Genomic DNA, 20,393 nt, shown 5'->3' on the forward strand with positions numbered 1-20,393 from the left:
CTAATGGAATGTCTTCCTTAGTTAGAGGCACTGGACGAGGCACTTGGATATCTCTTTCCCAGTGGAGTCTGTGTGTCAGCGGCTCTGGGAACGGTACTGGCAACTCTCCTGAGCCATCATTTAAATAATAAGCAGACCAATTAATGATTCATTTAGGCACAAGCAAAACATGAACTTTCCCAGACAGTGACTTTTAGGTATAACTTTGTTAATTCCCTTGCATAACATCCTCTCTGCCAAAAGCTCAGCAGGCCCCATTTTCTGCAAAAAATGAAAAATAAAAATGCCTGTTTAAGTTGTCAACTCAGGCCCGGGAGCAGAAGCTAAAACCCTTCCACTGTTTCCTGGTGTCAAAACACTGAAACGTGTTAAGTGCAAGTCCAAACCCATAAATTGGCAAAGGGACTATAAGCCAAGACCTAATGTAAAACTCAGCAATTATCAGACTGTCAGCTAAATGCACAAATGTCAGAGAGAATCAGGAGCTGCCGCCTCACAGCAGAGCCAAACAGCTGTGAAACAGACATTAATGGACGTTATCACTTTGTTGGTGAAGTGCGACTCACATTATGTATGTAGTCAATCATGTAAGAATAAATTTAATTAACTCGGAAAGTTTCTTGGAACGAGCCCTCTGCACACACGCTCACACGCTCACACGCACGCACGCACGCACGCACGCACACACACACACACACACACACACACACACACACACACACACACACACACACACACACACACACACTTCTAGATATAATTTGACCCGGGTCTGGAAGTGAAAAACCTCAAGCCAACACCCAAATCACCTTGACCGTTCTTTGAGATTTCAGGCCTGATCATCAAAGACATCACAGACAAAATCTTATCTGGCCCCTGTGTCCCCTCCTGACATGGACTTTAGTCCATCTGAGACACTTGTCCCTCCCCATTGTCAGCTTCTTTCTGTTCTGCGTACAGAGATTAGAGAGAAGCTGACAGGGGCAAAGGGAAAGCAGAGCGACGTGGAGAGGCAGATTTGTGGAGACATGAATGGCTTGCAGGTGTTTTCTCTTCTCTTTTTTTGGGGGAAAAAGAGAAGGATAGAATGTGAGATGTGGAGCCATGACTTTACCCCCACGCTGTCATTATGTTTTATAGCAGAGGAGGTGTTTGTGACTCTGAAGCGAGGGGCTCTAAGGTTAGGCTGTGTAAGAAAGGGTGATAGTTTTACACGGAGAATATGTGCAGCACGTTTACTGTCTGTTCGCATGTCTGCTCACAACCGACATGTCTAAAAGTGGAGTGTGAGTAAAGGAGGGAGAGAACTGCTTTCAAGTAGTATTCAGGAAAAACAAACAACAGAGCAGGGCGAGTGAAGGTGAAGGAGTCACCGTTGAGATAAACAAAGGGCAGATGAAGGATGGAAAAGGAAACCATGCAAAGAAAGACTTTCTTGTACAAATAAACACACAAAATTAAATTTGCAAAAACATTTTAATTGGCAACGTTTTTAATCATTCTTGGTTCAATTTACAGTTTTGTTTTTTTAATTCATTCTTGTCAAAGGTAAACACATTTCTTGTGGTTGTCTCCAACATCAGTAAATGCTTTTCATCCGCTTCCCAAGCCCCCATAAACTAACATTACAGCAGAGCACATTCTCTCATACACACTTGCATATTCAGATCCTACAGACGACTCCTTGACGGGTCCGAAATGTCTAAATGCCACATACTTGAAAAAGCGCGGACAAACACATTCTACATACATACGCACACAACTGTGCACACGTTTTGTTTTTTCTTGCTTGCACTCCTACACACACACACACACACTCATACACACACGCACATTCCACAACCGGCATGTATTATAAATGTACATTACAATGCAGACTCCTTCGTTTTACAAGAGCAGCACTTGAGTAACGCTGCCCTTTCATCACCATCGTCTGTCTGGTGCATTCACAGTTGGGTTGTGACATGGTCTTCAGCAACATAATGTGGTTAGCAGTATCTGTTACATGAGTAGTGTAACTGAGTGCATGTCCCCACTGATTAGTCAAAACCAATAACCCTCCTCTGTCCGTCAGGCTGAATTACATCCGACTATTTATCTACACAAGCAAAAAATGCTGCAGTAAAAATTCCACTGTTTAAAAAAAAAGAAAAAAAGAAAAGAAGAAAAAAATGGCACAAGAGCTTATTGAGCAAAGGCCTACAAATGCACACTAATAAATTAGGTAGATAAATAATATATTTTAATGTTAAAATAAATACATTTGTAAACGAAATCAATTTAAAAAGCACAACATTGTAATCTGATTACTGCCAGCCTACATTGTCCTGTATTACAATATAAAAAAGTGACCTCTATTTGCACATTCACACGTGTTTGGTTGGTTTTTTTTGTTTTATTTTTCTCTGTTATATTATAAAATGGCGGCAGCGTTACTTTGAGACTCAAAGCACTATTTCTCCTCAGGCACCTGCCGCACTCTGGCGACTGTATGGGGTCGTTTCCATGGTGACCGCAGCTGCTGTAATGGCCATCAGTGCCAACTATGGCTGGGAACCTCAGATGTGGAAAAGGAATGGATGGGGGTTGTCTGCGGATTGAAAGGGAACTTGCTACCTAGAGAGGTTTTTAAGGATTGTAAATTAGCGGCGCGTTCTGAGTGACTGGCTGCGAGGAGAAAACGTCTGACATCTGGAGAATCTACGGCGAGTGCTGAGGGTAAATGCGTCGGAACAAAACACACATCTAGTACAGCTACTACATCGAAGTGCCGTCAAATTACTAGTCCAGGGTCTGTATTTTTCTCGGGGTTGTGTGAAGGCAGGAAATGCAGACAAAGGACTAGTTCTCAGAGGGTACTCGCTATCTTCTAAGAAACGCAGGCTTTGCATCTGTACCTATCACAAAGCCGGGGGTATTTCTGGTGTCTGGAGAAAATGGATTCTTGAAAGGCCTGTGGAAATCCTCGCAAAGTCTCTCCCTTTTTTATTTTAAGAAACACCTCAGGCTCTTATTACCAACACCTCCCTCGCTCCGGTGTGAAAACATTCCTCTGTGTCCGGGACAGTGGCAGCAGTTCTCATCACTCACTGATTATATGAATATCCTGTAAAGTCCAGGTGAGATCAGCACAGTTCCACAGAGTCCAGCTCGCTCCTCACTACATCAAAGCTGAGTTTAATCCGTCAGCACACGTGGTCCCCGAGGTCCAAGGCCTAAAAATCCACTGCAAAGTCAGCTCCTGTTACAATTGCCACCTTCTTAAATTCCTCAGGTGGTTTGATATCCACGCTACAATAAGAGTGTGTAGTCTACATCCAGCTCATTATAGGTCCAATTTCTCCCCCGCCTGTCGGGCACAACAGCAGCATAGAAGTCATGTTTCTGAATCACCATGTTGTGGCACCTGCATGGAAATGCTGTGGTATTCATATGATAATAATGTCCAACAACACACGGAGTGTAAATATGACAGCAAAAAGGCCTCTCCTTTCTCTTTTGAGTTCTGTAAGTTAAATTAAAGGATTGTTGTTTTTTTTTCTGTTCTTTCAATTGTGGTTCTGTTCTAGATTCACGTCTGTGTTCCGTGGGAAACTCGCAGCATAGGTGGGTACAAAGCCCTTTGGACAAGGCGGTCCAGCTATGCGTGAAGCGTCACTCTGCGCGACAGTCGCTAGGACAAGAGCACGGACGACACGAGCAGCATCGCCATTGTGAGAAGAAGGCGGTCACGTGATTGGCTGCTGCCGCTGACGCTTTTCTCCAGCTTGGGAACTTCGGGATTGAATTCATCTGGAGAGAAAGAGAGAGAAGGAGAGACAGAAGGAAGGAAAAACAAGAAAGTGAGGAAAAAGAAGTGAGCGTGAAAGAGCCAGAGAGAAAGTGAGTGTGCCAGACAGGAGGAAACCAACCATTACTCCATTATTAATTCATCAATCTAAAGGCAGTGTGTGATGCATGCAAATCCTCTTTTAACATATGCAGAGAAAGAGACATGATGCAATTATCAACAAACCACCAATTATCATCAGCACTGCTACATATGGCCATTTCCCCCCGTGGGAAGGAACATTTTAAATGTTTCTCTTTTTTCCCCTCATGTACTCCTCTATTCACACCAGCAATGTTTTTATCCTAGAGGGATTTCAATCAAACCAAATTACTGCGGCCGTGCCATTGATTAGACACAACAGAACATTAGCTGTGGGGGGGGAAAGATGGAGGAAGAGCTGCGAGGACACATTTTGTAATATTGGGTAAAAAAAAAAGTGGATTAAACAGAGTCATTATGTTCTGTCTCACGTAATGTTTCCCATTATATCTAGAGGGTTATTATGTGCCAAAATAAAGCACAAAAACAACCACAGTGAGCTGTGTTGCTTACAAATACATCAGTTTCTAGGACAGGCTGGGCTAACTGCAGCGAGACGTTAAAACCTGTTTTCTTCCTCTATCAAGTAATTCAACTAAGTGCAGAAGAAAGCTGCAATTTCTTTCTGATGCCAGACAGACACAAAAGAGATGTAAGTGAAAGGTTTGGATGATGGAGGAGTTTTAACCCTCCAGATACAACAAAGTGATGTTAAAATTGTGTTTTTAGGGAATAGTTTCATTTTAACATCTAAAAAAATGACACTGAAGGGAGGAAAAAATACTTGAAAATACCTTGATACAAGAAAGGATATATATCTCCTGACAAAAACTTTTACTTCAATGTATTTATTGTGAATCCTGAATTGACCAGGGTCTTTCTGTGGGGAGTCTGCATGTTCTCAAAGCTCCCCTTTGCTCTATTAACCAGAGGATCGGTGGTTTGATCCCCAGCTCATCCAGTTTTCATTCCTAAATGTCCCTGGGGAAGATACTGAACTCCTCTAAACGGTGTGTGACAGAAAAAGAGCTGCAGGAATTAATGGGTGAATACAACTTGTACTATAAAGAGCTCTGAGTGGTCGATAGGACTCACAAAGTGCTACGTAATTACTGCGAATTTATATAAATACAGTCGGCCTTGGGATACGCTGGCTGCCTCTTGCCCACTGTCAGTTGCGACCCTCAAATGATAAACAGTATAAATATGAATGAATGGTATGAAAACTCTAGCCAACATATTGTCTTCCACAAAATCTCTGAGCTTTTTTATACTTTGGGCCTTAATTTGTGAGCTGCAGTGGAGGACAGACAAGCAATGGAGAGACAGTGGGGGAAACTGGCAACAGTCGACCGGTGGTCAAACCAGAGACTTTTTGCTCAAGGCACCCATACGCTGTGCAGCCTCACCATTCAGCCACCAGGTCACCCTAATGTCTGCCTTTTTTCTTCTGGAAGACCCATCAAATTAAGCGAGCAGGGTGTGTACAAGAGTCGGTTTCACTATGATGTTAAAGCCTTGTTTGTAATTTGTAAAATATAATGAGATTAATTGCAGACAAGAAAATACAAGGAAGGGAATAAAAGATAACAGACAGAGACAACAAACATATGACAGCTGATGTTTGGTGAATGCACGGAATTTTGTTTTCCTCCGTCTCAGAGTAAACCATCCGGTCTCTCTGGTTTGTCCTGGTCGTGTGCGACTCGAGCCCACGTCAAAGTTTATCTCTAGGAACACAAGGCGCCTGTCTGTCAGCCGTGATGAGACACGAGACTGGTATTCACACCAGCGTGGTTAACTCCGACAGAAAACAATGAGTGAAGGCAGGAGGGACGATATAAAACAGCACTGCCTCACGTGGCACCTACAGGTGATTCGGTGCGTTTCTCCAAGAGGTCGCGTCAGATGTAAAATGTATAGACTCTGACCAGACACTGTCCCTGCAGAGGAGGCTGCCTCTTTATCTTTACACAAACATCTCCACAGCTCGGTGCAGACTCTTCCACACTTGTTTTATCACTGCGAAGAGCTTTGACAATCACAAAGCTGCACAAGATGCACCTCTTCAAAGCCCTTGTTATTTAGGGAGGCTGCCCTTGCAAGATGAATATGGAAGACGTCGGGCGCCTCAGGCCATAACGAGCTATCAAAGGTCCTCGGTACCACACTTAACATCACAGCACAATTGTGGGATACAGCAATCAATTTCCGAACACACTGTACAACAACAGACGAGCATGCCAGGGCTGCCCTCCTGTCCACGGTGAAAGCGCCCAAGGCGTTTACAGTGAGATAAAAAAGCATCAGCACTAGGCTGTCGATGAGAGAGAGAAGATTGTCTGGTTGGATAAACACGCAGCAATGATGGCAGCCTCTGCAGCGAGGTGTAAACAACACGAGGTGATGGAGCCATCATGTATGATTACAGCTCCACAGGTCAGTGGGAGAAATGGGAGGATTTTCAGCCAGCTTACTTTCTGTCTTTTAATACCTGTAGATCGATAAAGTAATGCCGGAGCAAACCTTTACATCGCTGCAGGTTCGCACGTTAATGACCCGAGCACTGACAGTTACAGTGCAGGATTTGTCCTCGAGTGGTTTAGGAAACATTCAGGTGGAGTCACAATTCACTGATTTTTCTTTCCATTACAGGCTGAGGAACTAAAGCACAGTATCTCTAGACAGGAACAAATCTGTAGAAAGCACTGATGTTAAGTTCAAGTTTAAAATGTATCATTGAAACTATAAAATAATTCAATAAAATACAGCTCACATCTACAATAGGTTCAGCAATAGATCAATGCTCAGTGGTGATGACTTGCACCAGAAAGAAACACTTCATCAAAACTGGTCTGTTGGGTCAAGAATCAAGATTCCATGGATACTTCACTGTCTTTTGAGTGGTTCAAACAAAAACTGAAATAACCCCCCTCATCTCAAAAATAACTTTGTTTACATGAACACAATTTATTGAATTAAGTGAAAATTTAGATTAGCAGAGACGAGAAATCTGTATTATTATTGTGGAAACGGTTTCGTTTCTCTAAGATATTTAAGGTCTTGACCTTATGTGCCTTGAGATACTCTGTTATAATTTGGTGCTATGCAAATAAAATTTAATTAAAAGTTGAATTATCAGCTACCAAGATCTTTTGGCCATTTAGAGTGGAAGGAAAGGGCCGAGTCAGAATCAAACCTGTGGCCTCTACAAGAGGGCTCCAGCCTCTGTATGCATGTCAGTTCTTCTAGTCACTGAATATATAGATTGCACATATTGAAATAATATTATGTAGTCTCTGGGTCTCTTGTTGAATTACGACCGATTCTGATCAAATCTTCTCATAACAAGGCACCAATCATGCTAATGTCTGTTTCTGCATCTTAAATCTGTTTCCAGTTGTATTTTCTGGTCGGATGCCTGATTTATGTTTCAGGCTTTAACCTGAACACTGCTGCAGCAGACATTCAATATAGGAGGCCAGAGTCTGAGGGCGAATACATCACAGATGGAAAAACGCACAGTATACTAAGCTTTGCTACAGGAAACAATCAAGCCATGATTAATTCAAGCAGGAAGCAGCAGGACACATTCTGAATCCACATTTGTGCTGTGAGCAGTTTGCTATAAGATGCTCAACCGTAACTAATCTCTGCTATTCATAATCTATGTTGAAAACAGCTACAAGCACAATAGAGTTGTCTTCTAAAAATAAAATAAAAACACTATAAGTCAAGTCACACTTAAACTTTGACTCCAGTTTATTATGACTCCACAACGCTGACACCCAGTGGCCAGAGACATGTTTTCGAGCCGTCTGTCCGTCCCACTCTTGTGAACATGATATCTTGAGAACACCGAAAGGGAATTTCTTCAAATTTGGTACAAAACCTTCAGTTGGACTCAAGGATGAAGTGATTCGATTTTGGAGGTTAAGGTTGCTGTGACCTTCTGAAACACAACTTGTTCAATAACATCTCAGGTGCTCCAATGATTTACAATTAAGTACACATGTTCATATTTTTTGGCCTCTTGAACATGATATCTGAAATCTGCCTTTAGGGATTTTTTTCAAAGTTTGGCTTGAAGATGAACCGATTAGATTTCAGTGGTCAAAAGGTCAAAGGTTGCAGTGAGCTCATATGCATCTGTAGACTAAAACTGCAGGGCGGTAATTCTAGGAGGAGAATAAAAGCAGACATTTTGGCTAACATGGTGTTAGGGTGGCTGAAACACTGTTTACTGTTGAAACTCCAGAAGTGTTTTGTGGACTCAAACACTTCACCCACCCCTCCATCGCGAAGCATTGACTAGATAAAGTGAGAGAAAAGGTGTATAAATCACCCTTGAAATACTGGTAAGGTAAAATGTGATGTAGGAGCAAACCTAATAATAAAGTTACGAGGACGACAGCGAGTCCAAACATGCGGAGAGAGAGAGGGAAGCTTTGTGGATGTTCAGCCAGTCTGTGGGCTGGTCTGGTCCTGAGTGTGAGTCAGGACAGTGGGAGTCCAGCGGTCAGCGGGGCCATCAAGTTCTTGTGTGTGTATGTGTGTGTGTGTGTGTGTGAGTCCTGACTTTGTTATCTCTCCAAATGTATTCAACAAAATGCATCACAACGCTAGAGGCTATGATTTTTTATGACTCCCTGCCTGTGTGTGGTTTTTAAGTTCTACGTAAGCTCCAGCCTGAGTTACTGCTGAGCAATTCGCCCACCACTGAGCTCTTTCTTCCTCTGCCTCCTCTCTCCCCTTTTCTCTGCCCCCACTCTCACTTTTATATCTGTTTTCCTGCCGGTCTCTCTCTTTCTCTCTGCCTTATCTGTCCCTCTTTCTGTCAGACTGTCTCCTGCTGCATTTCTCTTTCACTGCCTCCCATCTCTCCAACTCTATCTCACTTTCTCCATCTCACCCTGCCTACGTCTCTCCCCCTTCAGTCCCTCTCTTCTATTTTCTCACTTTCCTGCTCTCTCTCTCTCTCTCTGCAGGTACTCGTGGCTGATGGCTCGAGAGCTCTTTTCCCTCTGACTCTGCTGGTCTCAGTTTCCATCTAAGACAGGTCACACTCTCTTAGCCCTCGTCACACGCTGCCTACAGCTCCCACAAACAAGCGTGCTAAATGATTCCCGGCAAGAGGCTTTTGTTTGAGATGAGGTAGGAGGAAGAGAAAAAGAAATAGAAGGTTTATATAACCACTCAGCTGCACAATTGACTCTCTGGTGGACATGCTTTCTCCTTAGGTAAACATGGACCTTTCATTCCTGAAAAGACCTCTGCTGACCTTGTGGCATCTGTGGGGAGGAAAAGGAATGTATGTGTGTGTAAGTGTGGTACACTCAGTAGAAGATTGCATTTAAAAGGATCACTCTGGTTGGTTATTGCTTATCTACTTTAACTTTGCCAATTATCACTAATGAGACTATACTCACCTCAGGTCAATATCTGAGATCAGGAATGGTAGTTACATCACTAAAGTCTGATGGGGTAATAAAAGCTGTTCGATAAAGGTCTTAAAAAAACCCGCAGGACATTTAAACTCATTTGACAGAAAAAACTAGGTGAACAACACCCTGCTGATCCTGATAGTTTACAGACCATTGTCTTTGTTCGACTGCCTCACGGTGTGCAACTCATTAAAAACAACTAGAAAATGCATTTCCTGCCGAAAAATACAGTGTAAACGCTGAGTTGCTGAAATGCTTTGCTGAATCAAGCAGAAAACGAATGACGTGACATTGTCACACCGCCAAGAACATGATGATGTATTCACCATGTCCTAGTGTGACGTCCCATCTCTAAGCCCCCCCATAGACACCCATTAAAAAGCAGAAACATTTCAAAAGTTGGACAGAGAAAAATATAATTTAAAATACTTTATGTAACTATAATCAAAGTAAATGTACTTGTTCGAACACACCACTGTCATGAATGAAACAATGCAACTCACAGAGGAAACACTGAATTGTATGATGACACTGACAAACTGTATTATAACGTTGGTATCAGAACCAAAACTGCTTTAGAATCACTAGGAAAAATATAATAAACTGAAATTAGACTTCAATGTTGCACAGTGGACATCATATCTATTGTGTTTAGTTCATGATCCTCCTCCTTATTGCACAACTCTCAGAGGAGAAAATAAAGGCTCTACTCATCAATCAGCTATGGCCTGAGGATTTTCTTTTTCCGGCCATACAAAAAAAAAAAGAAAAGAAGAAACTAACAAATGGTTGGTTCTTTTCCACAATGATGGTACACAAATCAGCAACACAGAAACAAATGTCTAGTCACTCACCGATGTTGTGTACTTTGATGTTCGGCCTGACCGTGTAGTCGGGAGAAGTCTGACTGGAGTCATCATCTGCCTGGGAGACTGAGAAACGCATCACATATATATACAAAGGAAGACAGAGAGAGAGAAAGAAAAACAAAGAAGAGGGAGAAATAAAAGCAAAGGAGAGAAAAAAGTCAGCGAAAATCCCATTCAAATAACAACGCTGAGTAAAATGTATATTTCAGGCACAGTTGAATAGTGTACAGTTATAGCAGCACACAGGGGTGAGTGTGTCCCTGCCACTGAGAGTCCATGGAGAAATCCTGGACTCTGACAACAGGCCTCCGGCTGAAGATAGAAACCATTGTTACATTTACTGTTCGCCTCAATGCCGAATTACATTCAGTCTGCGCTGCCACATTATCAATGAATGAATGATCGGTGGGTTTGCTGATGAGCATGTGTCTCCGTCTTTGTGTATTTTCTCCCCTAGGTAACTAAACATGGCTGCCTGTGATTCTGCTGCAGAGTGAGAAGTTATTTGAAGAGATTTTACATAGAAGTTGTCAGTAATAATTACCTCTGCAAGACAGGTTTGGGTTTCGTCTGTTTGTTTTGACCGTTAGGGCCGATTTCAGACAGGAATACTAGAGAATATCCATAAAAGTTTTTACTAGAGGGCGGGCAGGCAGGGGTAACTCCAGAAAATGTCCAAAATGTCACACTGATATTTACATTCTCACATACAGGCCCTCCAGAGAATTGAGTGAAAGGACGTCGTAAGGGTCGGGAAAGAACCAGTTCTTTTTCTTCACTTTCTTTAACTTTATGCATTCATTTCTCAGATAACAATCAAAGAAATCAAACATCTTTAGGGGACTGATATTTATGAGTGTGTGCAATTTGTTGCACATGCAAATAAAATAATCTGGATTCAGTGAATTTAAATTCCTTGAGGGCCTTGACAGAGGTATGAGCTCTACTGAGTGATGAAAAGCATGTGTCATGAATATTCACATCTCTGTCTTATCTTGTGAGGTTCGAGGTGCTAGACGCAAGGAGAGAATGAAAAAACGGTTTCTGGGGGCGGCAGAAATCAACAGTGTTTCTGACGGCAAGCTGTTAAACTGACCTTGCTGGGCAGAGGCTGGGAATGGTAAACCCACTGAATGCACACATAGCCATTCATGTGCCTACACATGCACGCATTGAATTTACAGCTGACAAAGTAACACATACACACACGGTCAAGCTTGAACACACACACGGCCACTGCACACAAACGAAAGCAAACGTGGCAGACACATCAATAGATTAGCCGTGACACTGGCATGGGGGGGGGTGTTGGTGTTAAGGTTATGTGTACACAGGGGCTGACACTAGCCTAAGTGTGGGATGTATTAGTGCTGACAAGGTTAGAGGAGAGGGGGAGGCTTTCAGAGCCGGGCTCCCCGATCACAGGGCTGCAGGGGAGAGAGCAGGCTACCAGGGTAAAAATAACACACTATACAGAGCAGCAGGCATCAGGAGAGCCAGAAGGAGAGGAGATAGACAGCGAGGGAGGAGGAGGAGGAGGATGAGCGGGGAGATGGTCAAGAGAGTAGAGGAAGAGGAGGATGGAGAGTGACAGAGGCAGAGATAAGGGGCAAGGTGGGCCGGAAGAGCTGGATCTCTCAGCTTTCTCTGTTTTCGTTTCTACGTCTTCACAAGAGCGAGTCATTCACAGAGAGAGAAAGAGAGATAGAGCATTACTGTAATAGCGCTGAGACGGAGAAACATTAAGCCATCACGCTCAAAGCGCAGCTTCCAGGGAGAAGATGCCATCATCAAAACCTCGCCAAGACAGACAGAGAGAGAGAGAGAGAGAAAGAAAGAAGCATCTCTCTAAGACACGACTGTCAGATGTTGGTTCTTTTTTCTCTCTCTACCTCTTTGTTTCTCTGAGTGTTTTGTGCGCTTGGGAGACACAAAGAGAGCAGGGGGAGAGGAAAATGGAGATAAAGTGACAAAGAAGAGGAAATTGTGCTAAATGTGTGTGTGTGTGGGGGGGGGGGGCAGCGTTATCAGGTCTCACCGGTGGAGCAGCAGACGTAGACCCTCAGTCTCAGGCAGCTGTGGCCGTGGTGGTGGGTGGGCGTGGCTGCAACACACACACACATACACACACATCAACCTTGTGCCCTCTGCAGGCAACAACGCCCTCGATGATCAGCTGAGAAAACTGCAGAGCTGCAAATGAGCAACAGCCTGTCCTCAGCTGAACTCCCAGAATCCATTAGAAACACTGGCACTCTCACACTTGTGTGTGTGACAGCAGCTGAGGAGACATTAGCTTCATAATCTCAGATTTAAAGGCCCAGTGTGCAGGAATCATCTAATTATATTAATTATAATATTCATAATTATGTTTTCATTAGTGTATAGTCACCTGTAATTAAGAATTGCTGTGTTTGCTACTTATGTGCAATTGGAAGAAGTTCTTTTACACAAAGTTGTGTTTTTAGGGTTGGCCCAGAACGGACACTGGTTTACCTGAGGGCTGGTGAAGTGTTTCCAACACACACAAGCCATTTTCAGACATGAACTCCCACTTTCCTGGAGTTAGTTTGCATTTCACATATGAAGCTGCAGGAGATATGTTTTTACAGGAAAATGTCCAGAAGATTCAGTATGTCTTTAAATACAGTCTATGGTATGACACCCATTTATCATGAGATAATTGTATTCTTTGTTTTTTTTCCACTTTTACATCCACCACATGTTTGAAATGTCATCAACACGCCCACTCCTCACTTACAGGAATCTCCTGCAATCACTCTGACATTCCACAAAATGTCTGGAGCAACTGACTCAGACATTATTGTCCTTACAGCCCTTCTGGAATATTCCAGAAACTTCAGTGCATGTCTGACAGTGTCTTTGGAAAAGGAGGGTGAATGGAGAGGTATTATATACCAATAAATCCTACACACTGAACCTTTAAAATATGAAATGTGCAGCACACAACTGTTTCTAAGCATCATCATAACTGGCCTGACTCACAGATGTAGTAGTACTCCTGGCCCACGGTGAACTCGTAGCCCAGCGAGAAGGCGCTGTAGCGCTGGAACTTCTCAGAGAACTTGATGGGTGCGTGAGGCGCGTGGGGCCGGTTGCACTCCCAGCGTTTGAAGCCCAGCTGGGGGTCACAGGTGCGGTAGCCACGGTAGCTGACCATGTAGAGGATGTACTGCTCGGCTATGACGCGATCAAGCGTCCCTCGCTGGCTGGTGTTGTAGTGTGGGCAGTAGATGTCCAGGTAGTCATTGACGCTCACCTGCACCGTGTAGCCCTCCCTTCGTAACCTGTGTTAAAAATACAAAGAAAAGATTGAGAGAATTAAGTCGGTGGAACAAAAATAAATGAGGATATTAAGGGATGCAAATAATCAGTTGTTTCATTATTAAGTTAAGGAAATAATTCCTCCCATAACATGAAAACTGCAACTGGTCATTTCAACACTTTACTAACAAACAGGGAATAATAAATAAACTAAGTTTAAGAGATGTTCACAGGTAAACTTTCAGCAGCTATTGAATTGGTTTCCATCTGCAGCTACAGCAAGACAGTGTATTTTGATGATTGGACCAAGAACAGACTCACACACAGGAATCAGACCAAAACACCAGAGTTCAAATCAACAATGTCAGTTTTAATGCAGACAGACGTCACACACAGGATCCACAGGCAAAAATCACAAACTCCAGAACAAAGCAGCAAAACAACAACAGGTTATGGTCATACGCAGGAGGGCTTCATGAGGAGTGAGCGCTGGAAAGCTTGATTTAAAGTACAGAGACGAGTCAGGGAGGCGCTGGAAGGAAGTGGTCTTCGTGGGCTGCGTAGACTGGTCTACAGAGGCTTCAGAGCTGAAGAGAAAGTTTTAGTGCCCCTTGGTTTGGTACTATTAGCTGTTTGGTTGAAACATGATACCCAAGCATCGGATTTCTCATTACTTGCCTTCTTAGAAAACACAGCACAGTTGCACTGCTGTGATGCAGTCGGTCTTTAGATGCAGCCTCTGAAGGATGCGGCCCCTGAATTGAGACACAGCTCATCTGGCTGAGAGCCATGTGTGAGCAGGTGTATATGTACTAGGTGAGCGATGACGGGCAGGTGTGGTGAGTGCAGTGGTGGGAAACTGAACAATGGGAGGAAGTGAAGCTCGAGTCCATGAACAGAGAGTGAGTGAAAAACAAAATAAAACAGGAAGTGGGAGTTCATGTATAATTAAATTTAACAAGCCATTAAAATACTTCTTTCATCACTATAATAGCAAATGGACAAAAGTAACAAAAGCGGCTAAATTTACTTTATAATGCTTTCAAAGAAAAAAGCAGCAAATCCTCACATTTCAGACAGAATCACTTTGTGTGAAAAATATCATAAATTACTAATACAGATATTGACCAGCTGATCGATGAACTGACCTCTTCACCTCAATAGATAACACAACAGCAGCACAATGAGGCCGGAGAGCTGTAATCCATTTTCTCTAAGAAATAAACTCCTCCACCTTTATCCCCCTCATATAAAAACACACACTCTCACTCAAGCCTGCGGCGCTGAGAGCGATTATCTGCACTCTTGTCTTTTCCCCCTTGAGCCAGCTGCAGGCCGGGTCACTGAGGCGGAAGGAGAACCTGTCAGTGGCGATGTATGCTCCGGCTGCAGGGGAAGTGGGCCTGCACATGGGCGCACATGATGATGGACCAAACCACAAACCCCCCCCCTCCTCCTGGAAAACCACCGCTGATGGACGAGCAGGCTGTGAGTGTTAGCAGGTACAGGCCAGGTTAAGTGTGTGTGTGTGTGAGATGAACATGACGGCACAGTAACCCTGAGACGATGATTTGGTATGATTTCACTGTCAAGCCCCCCGCTGTGATCCTCACTGTTTTCAATACTGAGTATACTTATTATGTAAATTACACAATCAGTAATTAGACAAAGTAGAAGTCATTAGAAGGGCTCCTGCAGGTGAGCTGATGAGATGGGAATTGTCCTTGGCTGCAGTGATGCGTAACCTGCACCAACCCGCTGTAATGACCCATATGCACCAGTAGGTGGAGGTATTGTGCTGTATTAAGTTTAAAGAGCAAATCTCTCTCCTCTTTCCTCTGCACTCACTTGTTTTTCCCCCTCTTCCTGGTTGTCTCCTCTCTCTTACACAGTTTTCTGTTACACACATACAGAGGAGTACAAACACATACACACTCACAACCACCCGTCACTGTGTACACACTATGCCAGCACACACACAAATACACACGTATACACACGTATACACACACAGCTCATGCAAACGTATACGTAACATTACGTTACTAGGTCAGGCCTCCAGAGGGATTACTATTCAATTACAAAATGAGGATCATAAATGTCATAACACCTCTCCCGCTTTCTCGCTCTCTCTTTCCGTCTCGCCATCTTTATCACTGAAGCGTTACAACTGTTCCTTTTTCTGGATCCTCTCCTCCGCTCCCATCCTCCTTTTCATCTGCACCTCTTCCCTTCATTTACACACATGCTGAGGCAGATGAATATCAGTTCTCTTAACCAGGGCTCTTTTTTCGGGCCATCAATCTTATCTGCGCTTTCTATCCCTGCTGCTCAGATGTGAGATGACAGACTTTTGTCTTGCAGTGTTGCGAGAAGAGACAACACAGCTACGCTTCAAAGGGACTATATTTAGAGAGGGGGGTTGGTTGGTTGGTGGTAGGAAAGGGGAGGAAGTTTGAGATCGGGGAGGAGAGGTAGAGATAGATAAAGAGGTACAATGACTGTGGAATAGTAAATAGATGGGAGAGGAAATATGAAAACGTTTGACGAGGAGAATCCTGGATGTGAAAAGTCGGCTAGTGACACAGTCAATGAGAAATAGGTGAGAGGACGTGGTATGAAGCAGGTGTGTGTGTGCATGTAATATAATTTATGGATGAAACACACTGAAACAGTAAAACAAATGCAGCTAATTCAGCATCACTGCATTTGTTCTTGTCGTTTGAAGATTTATTGGCTGTTCAGACAGGGACATGTAACAGTGTACACAAGGCCTCTGTAATGGGCAATCATGGATTATTTGGTGCATCCACGTGGCTTGAATGTAGAAGCAGGGAATGAGTGCAGGGTTGCAACAATATATGTATATAAAAATATATATATATATATATCACATTTGGACACTTTTAGTATTTTTGATTGATATATAACTTAAATAGGGTGGCACGGTGGTGCAGTGGTTAGCATTATCACTGTCACAGAAAGACGGTAAGCCATTCGAATCCTGGTTCAGCCGCTGTCTTTGTTTGTGGTGTTTGTTTGTTCTCAGCATGGTGTGTGGGTACTCCGACATGTTAGGTTCTTTGGACTGGTTAATTACGATTAATTGGAGACTGTTGTCAGTGGGTGTGAATGTGAATAGTTGTCTGTCTCTGTGTGTTGGCCCTAAAATGCCCTGACAACCTGTCCAGGATTAACCCCTCCTCTCGCCCAATGTCTGCTTGGGTTGGCTCCAGCTAACTCCCTGCAATCCTCTATAGATTACGGATAGATGGAAATAACTTAAATAATAAGGTAAATGTCAGCGGTAGGGGAAGCAGGAGAGAAAATTGTATTCTGCAGGAAAAAGAGAAGGTAAAATGGTGCAGGACGACTAATAGGGTGGAGTGAGAAGGACAGGCTGGCAGGGTGAGAAGAGGGGGGGAGTCCCGCTAGGTGTATACCGTTATATAAGCAGTCCACTTAGTGGGACAAGACAGAGAGGTTGCAGGGCAGAGAGGAATGGAAGGAGAGAAGAGGAGAAGAGAAATAGAGGAAGGGGGTGAGAGAAGATTTAATAAGTGACGGTGGAGGGAGGAGCAGAGGAGAGGAAAATGCACTGAATGATGACAACAAATAAAGCGATGGAAAAGGAAGGCAGAGGGCGAGACAGAGACATAGTGCTCCCCCAGGGATGAACACATATGTGGTAAAAGTGCATAAAAAAGACTGATGGCTCTCATTCTCCTGTTGTCTCTCCTTTCCTGCAGCCTCCGACTCGCTCCCCCTCTTTCTGCTGTGCATTGTCTCTGTGGTGGTTTTCGCTGTCTCATCATCATTTTCCTATGAGTGGGAGTGCACAGCTAGTTAGCAAAGGCTGCACAAGCTGTCGAAGACTGCCAGGGGAGGCCGAGAGAAAGAGGGGGAGAGACGAAGAGCGAGTGAGAGAGACTGAGACAAAGATAGCACCGCTGCACCTTTCACATCAGCGCTAAAAAGAGTCTTTGGAGAACACTGCCGGTATCAATAAATAACAATGGTAACGTAGCACTACAGCTAAAAACACTTAGAAACATGCAGCGGACAGAAACAGCATTTTCTACAACCGCAGTAAATCTATAAAAAGTAGAAACATCATGATGCAGTCAATAAAACCTCGAAAACGAAAACGTTTCCCTCACTTTGCACACGACTGATGTCAATCAAAGCTTAAAATGAAACCAAACCAATGTCCTTTGTAGAATAAAAATCCATGTCCTGTGTAATAGGTTGTGTTTGCTTTAAAGTGAAATCAGACACATGAGCCGACTTAAAAAATAAAATAAAACCAGTATTTGTTTTATTTTTTTTCTTCCGACATGAATGGATATGAGAAGTCTGAATCCACAGAGGTATCCCTCACAGTCTGAAGTTAGCGCTGTTTCTTCTGCTGTGGGTTGGCCTCACATTACTGCCACAGGCTCCAACTGTTCTCAGGAAAATCCATTAAAAGCAGCTGAAAGAGACAAGTTGTTGCTTTTGACGAACATCGTCCAACCTTGCTGCAGAAAACACAGAACTAACTTCTGACTGTGGAGAATAAAACAACTTGTGGCTTTCAGTTCTTGTGTCTTGGTGCTGATGTGAATCTGTATATCAGCAGCTGTCAGTGGCTTACTTTTACAGAATAACATCAGTGGAAAATGAAAATGTTATCTTCTGACGTTTTCTGCTTTATTTGAGCAGATTTTCTTTCTGGATTTAATTTCTTGCAAAGATATCCTGAGCTTTCTTCCCCCACTTGGTTTATGTGCTCAAATATCTACAAAGCAATTTTGAACAGAGCTTTTCTGTGTCAAAAATAGCAGCGCAGAGTCAGGATAATTTAATTGAAAGAATCGACTTAGGCATAAATGCCGTTGTCGCTGCTCAGATCTCACTCCCTACACCCACAGTAAGTAATCTCGGCCTAATTGACAGAACAATGGGTTTTTTTGTGCGTGTGCATTGTTTGTTATTATTTCTTCCAAAATGACTCAGATGAAAACTTAATTTGTTGAACTTTTAATTAGAGTAAAATCTTGTACTGGTACCTCTGTCACCGTGTTTTTATTGTTGTCTCTCATTAGAGATGAGGTCAGTGTGGCATTGTCATTGATGCCCTTAAAAAAGCACTCTCTCTGAGGTAATCAACATCAGCCTCATCAGGACGATAAGCCACCGATGTGTGAAATGGCGTGACTTAAAATGCTATTTACCAGTCGTCTGTTTACCACCGACAACACTCATCCTATCGGGTCCCTTGGCAGGGGACAAGCTAAGCTATGCTGTTTTTCTCTATACCTCAGCACCTAAACTCATTACTCGTGCATGCACGCATGCACACAAAGACAACGACACCCATTACACATGCACATGCATATACACACACACAAACACAATATCTCCTGCGAGTCGTCACTGATTGAGTTAACGCCGCAATCAACGGCCCGATTTACAGCGTTTCGATCCAAAATGGAGGAGCGAGGGCAAAACAAGTGCTGAGCCAGTTTGTGGGAAGAGGCAGACACTGCAACTCTCCTCTATCGCTATTACACCACTGGGAGTCATTCGCCGGTTTCCTCCACAACCTCTGTCCTCCCTGGCCACAGACAAATTGAAGAGGATCACCTTTTTCATATTTACCCATTTCTCTATAAACCTCTCCACGGTTTATCCCCAGACCTTCCACCTTTACTCCCATCACTTGAAAACTTCTGCCATGTTTCTTCCCCTGCTTTTGTTTATGTGGGAAATGCTTTGCAACCATGTTTTTACATTTACAGACATCTGCACCTTGAATCCATTCTGTAAATCCACTGTGTCGTCTCTTGACCCCTGCATCACCTACAGTTTACACTTTACTGCTGATGCAATTACAAGTCTTGCTTAAGGACACCTTGAAGGCAATCTCCTTCTCAAACCAATCACGTTAACGGCAGGTTATCAATTCAAACCAATCACAGGTCAGCTATTCTGTGGCCTGCAGTGAGGACGCAGTGTGTTTCCTATAGCCTCTGTTCAAGGCACAGAATATAAAGCTGCATCCATATGAGGCAGAGGCTCATCAAACTTTAACGCAGTGATAAAAACTGATGTTTTCTAATGAATATTGATCCTCATTATGTGTGTTAAGATTAAATACTGAATAATCACTGAGTACACAAACTCCACTGTGCTGCAGAGAAACAAAAAATGAATTAATCACTTCGGTAATTAATACATTTTTGTTGATGTTGCCCGGTCGTGGCATTTACACGCCAGCATCAATGAGTTCAAACAACCTCATAAGTGAAACACTAAATGTTTGCTACTGTAATTTGAACATGCAGAAAGTTTGAAGTGATATTTTATTGATTTTCTATAAACGCAATCTCTCTGCCCCCCCTCCCTCTCAGTAGGAGGTCACAGAGCAGTTTTCGGCTGAAGAACAGCTTCCAGCAGCTTCCAGCAGCTTGTGGGGCCAATTCCTGCCGACACAGGGGCTGAGAAATAGCGCTTTCACTTAATGGATGGTCTCTCTGCTCGCTATTCAACCCTGCAGTCTGGTCACCCAGTGTCTTTGTCTCTCGCAGCCTCGCTCCCAGCGTGTCTTTAGTAAAGTAGGTGGGCAAATGTCCCTTTGTGACAAACATGCAATGTCACATATTAACACACGATCTCTAGTTGCACCACTGGATTTATGGTCTGTGGAGGAAATGATGCAGGAATGAGTCAGGAGCCAGGAGGAGCCATTCAGGAGAAAAAAATGAAAATGTCTGGTACAAGGGGCTACCTGTCAGTTATTCTGATGAATCCATTTGTTTATGAAACAGCAGAGTATGGAGAGAGATCCCGATCACTATTTCTCACAGCCCCAGGGAAGATCTTCAGATGGCTTTGTCTGACCTGACGGTCAAATAAATTCAATTTACAGTGAAAAACCTC

General features: G+C 43.3%; 1 protein-coding gene across 3 annotated transcripts in view; it reads right to left on the reverse strand.

The window, feature by feature from the left end:
- Positions 1 to 1,457: 1,457 nt before the first annotated feature.
- The window catches only part of efna3a (ephrin-A3a), a 59,176-nt gene continuing 40,240 nt past the window's right edge, over positions 1,458 to 20,393 (reverse strand). Inside the window, exons 1-5 of one of the 3 annotated variants that reach the window (XM_020102414.2) lie at positions 14,148 to 14,320; positions 13,191 to 13,492; positions 12,223 to 12,288; positions 10,170 to 10,247; positions 1,458 to 3,792 (exon numbers count right to left, since the gene is read on the reverse strand). In XM_020102414.2, coding sequence (XP_019957973.2) covers positions 3,674 to 3,792; positions 10,170 to 10,247; positions 12,223 to 12,288; positions 13,191 to 13,492; positions 14,148 to 14,260 — 678 coding nt within the window. In that variant the 5' untranslated portion in view covers positions 14,261 to 14,320 and the 3' untranslated portion in view covers positions 1,458 to 3,673. The other 2 variants (XM_020102416.2, XM_020102415.2) reach the window with 2 other exon arrangements.

The sequence above is a fragment of the Paralichthys olivaceus genome, chromosome 20, assembly GCF_024713975.1.
Source record: "Paralichthys olivaceus isolate ysfri-2021 chromosome 20, ASM2471397v2, whole genome shotgun sequence".
Classification (NCBI taxonomy): domain Eukaryota; kingdom Metazoa; phylum Chordata; class Actinopteri; order Pleuronectiformes; family Paralichthyidae; genus Paralichthys; species Paralichthys olivaceus.